At 60.0% G+C, this 2,828-nt stretch overlaps 1 protein-coding gene across 1 annotated transcript in view; it reads right to left on the reverse strand.

Moving 5' to 3' along the window:
• Positions 1 to 2,828, reverse strand: part of MRGBP (MRG domain binding protein) — a 5,393-nt gene continuing 2,565 nt past the window's right edge. The window contains exons 3-5 of the mRNA XM_004370191.2: positions 2,169 to 2,250; positions 1,754 to 1,825; positions 1 to 1,172 (exon numbers count right to left, since the gene is read on the reverse strand). Of these exons, the coding sequence (XP_004370248.1) occupies positions 985 to 1,172; positions 1,754 to 1,825; positions 2,169 to 2,250 (342 nt within the window). The 3' untranslated portion in view covers positions 1 to 984. The remainder of the gene's footprint in view (positions 1,173 to 1,753; positions 1,826 to 2,168; positions 2,251 to 2,828) is intronic.

Below are 2,828 nucleotides of genomic sequence, written 5' to 3' on the forward strand. Positions count from 1 at the left end.
AAAAAAGTGAATCTATTTTGGTATCAAAGTCACAGGACTGCAGGTTGATTTCTTGTGCTTTAATATCAGCAGTCAAACGAAAGTACATTTCAACAGCCCTGGGTCCCCTCGGCCCCAGGCTGTGCCTGCTTCAAACGCTCATCGGCCTGTTTGCAAGTTCCTCAGGAATACAAAAATAACTGCTACAATTTCTCCGTATCTGGCGTATAAAAACTGAGCAAAAAGTATCTCAGTACATCATCGCCTTAAAACAAAACATTTCAGGAAAAATACAACAGGTTTAACTTCTGCGGCTATTTTTTTCATATAAAACACTAGTAAAATAGTCTTCTTAAAAATTAAATAGTGAAATGCCAACCAAACTATATACATCGTTACAGTAACATCATTACAGTACAAGCGAACAAGGCAAAGTTCTCAGGTGCGAGGGAGGCACCGCCGAGTGGGGCCGAGCCGGCTGTGTCCGAGGCCACCTTCTCCTGACGCTGGTCCTGGACGAGAGGCTCCGGACGACAGAAAAACAAAGAGGGGAAGCCAGTCCCCGGGGAGACTAATGGCCACTTCTGAGGACAGACAGAAAACGACATTTTTATTGCTTGCCAGCTCGGGCACGTTCTCCTGGTCCGGACCCTGCTCCACGGGGGTGCCTTGGGGGACCCTCTGCAGCAGCCCGGGCAGGAGCTCAGTGGGCGTCACAGGCAGCAACGTGCATGCAGGAGAAGACGGCGGAGACCCCTCTGCAGCCCTCAAGATCTGAGACGAGCTGTCCCCGGTCTTTCAGGGCCCCTCAGGGTCCCCCAGAGTCCCCGGAGTCTCAGCGGGCACCGTGGAAGCCTCTGTCCCCTTCCCGGGCAGGACGGCGTGTCCCCGGCGCTGAGGCAGGCAGCACCAGACGGTGGGGCAGTTGGCTGGGGCACGCCGACCCCTGCTGACCGCACCCCCCACCCCGTGGCCGCCTCTCTGCCGCCGCCCCACGCGGGGTGTCTACGTCCGGCGCCGCTTGGCGGCACTGGGGCTGGAAGGGTTGCTGTTTGTCGTCAGGACCTTGTCGGTGACCCGGCTGCGCTTCCGCTTGTCTGCCCCTTCTTTGCAAGCTAAGTCTGAGGAGTTCTTGTCTTTCTCTTTGCTGGACTTTTCCATCGCTTTCCCCAAGCTTCCTGAAGATGAAAACACTGAGAAAGAAAACCATCTGGCTGTAATTGCCGGTCATGCTGGAAACAGAACGTCCCGCCTCGCACTTCACCCGCCCGCTCAGTTCAAACACGCCACGCGGGCACACAGCCCTCGGGGGCCTCTACTGAGCTGTGGCCTCCCTGCCTCTGAGAGGGGCGTGAGTGGGCCTCCCCGCCGTCAGGGCCTCAGGCCTCTGCCACAGACATCGACAGTGGCCCGTCCAATGACCCCACCCCTCGCCCCGTCTGACCACGCTGAGCTGCCACACAGCTGCACAGGGAACACCCGTCGGGCATCTTGTCTGTGTTTATGTTGAACGGACTCACGTCTCCCTGACCAGTAACTGAGGCTGCGCTGCTGCCCCATTCACCCCGGATGGCTGTGGGGACGTCACCGCATCTCGGTGTTCCGGCCCAGCAGGCTGGAGCTGCCTTTTAAACTAAGCCAGAGCATTAGAAAGGGATTGGCCAGCAAGCTGATGCTCCTGAGGAGACAGGCGGTGAAATCCGTCCACGCTGCGGGTGCCTCCCAGGGTGCTGTGCCTGACCCTGGGTGGGGGACGCCCGCTGCCTGCACTCACCATCGTCAGCCCCATTGTGGGGGTCTACGTCTTCCTTCATTTCTTCTTTTATCTCCTCCTCGATCACTTTTCCTGTGGAGGGAGACCGCGGACATTCACCGAGCGTGGAGGCGGGGGACGGGCCCCGCCTGGGGGAGGCTCATCTGGTGAGCCACCAGAGCCGGGGCGCGGCCAGCCGGTGCTGCGGGACGGCGCACAGCTTCTGCCAGGCCGTTTCTCAAGCCAAAGACCCTCTCCCGCCACGGAGGACCCCTGCCCCCCACGTACAGGCTGAGGCGGGGTCCCACGGCACCCGTTCACCTCCCTCCCAGACCCTGGTCCTCCCTGGCACGTGGCCTCACCCAATGCCGCCACCCTCGGCCAGCTCCTGCCCTTTTCTAGTCTCCAGACCCAACCTCTCCCACCCGCATCTCACCTTCTCGGACCTCCTGGATGATTTCCTCCGGAAGGACGAAGTTCCTCTCTGGATTCGGAAAGGGGAGAATCTCAGATTCGTGCTGGCATCAGAGAGGGCGTTATGTTTTTTTAAGAAACAAAGAAAATGCAATTTCAGTCATTAAAAGCGTATGAAGCTAATTCAGGAGCAACCAATGAATGCAAACACCCAAGTGTCCTGGGGTTGGGGGTTGGGGACAAGCAGCACCCGGAGCAGCCCCAGCCTGCCCGCTGACACGCTCCCAGGGGCCAGGCAGAGGCAACGTTGTAGGTGCCGCACAGTGGGCTCACAGCTTGCTCACCCGAGCTGGCCAGACCACACCCCGCTCAGAGTCTGAGGTGGAGGGCAGGGCGGGGCAGAGGGAGCACTGCGCAGAAGGCAGGGCAGGGCTGAGGGAGCACTGAGCAGAGAGCAGGGCGGGGCTGACAGCACTGGACAGAGTAGGGCTGAGGGAGCACTGGCCAGAGGGCAGGGCAGGGCTGACAGCACTGGGCAGAGAGCGGGGCTGAGGGAGCACTGGGCAGAGGGCAGGGCAGGGCTGACAGCACTGGGCAGAGAGCGGGGCTGAGGGAGCACTGGGCAAAGGGCAGAGCAGGGCTGACGGCACTGGGCAGAGAGCGGGGCTGAGGGAGCACTGGG

This window comes from Trichechus manatus, unplaced genomic scaffold, assembly GCF_000243295.1.
Source record: "Trichechus manatus latirostris isolate Lorelei unplaced genomic scaffold, TriManLat1.0 scaffold00008, whole genome shotgun sequence".
In the NCBI taxonomy this organism is placed as follows: domain Eukaryota; kingdom Metazoa; phylum Chordata; class Mammalia; order Sirenia; family Trichechidae; genus Trichechus; species Trichechus manatus.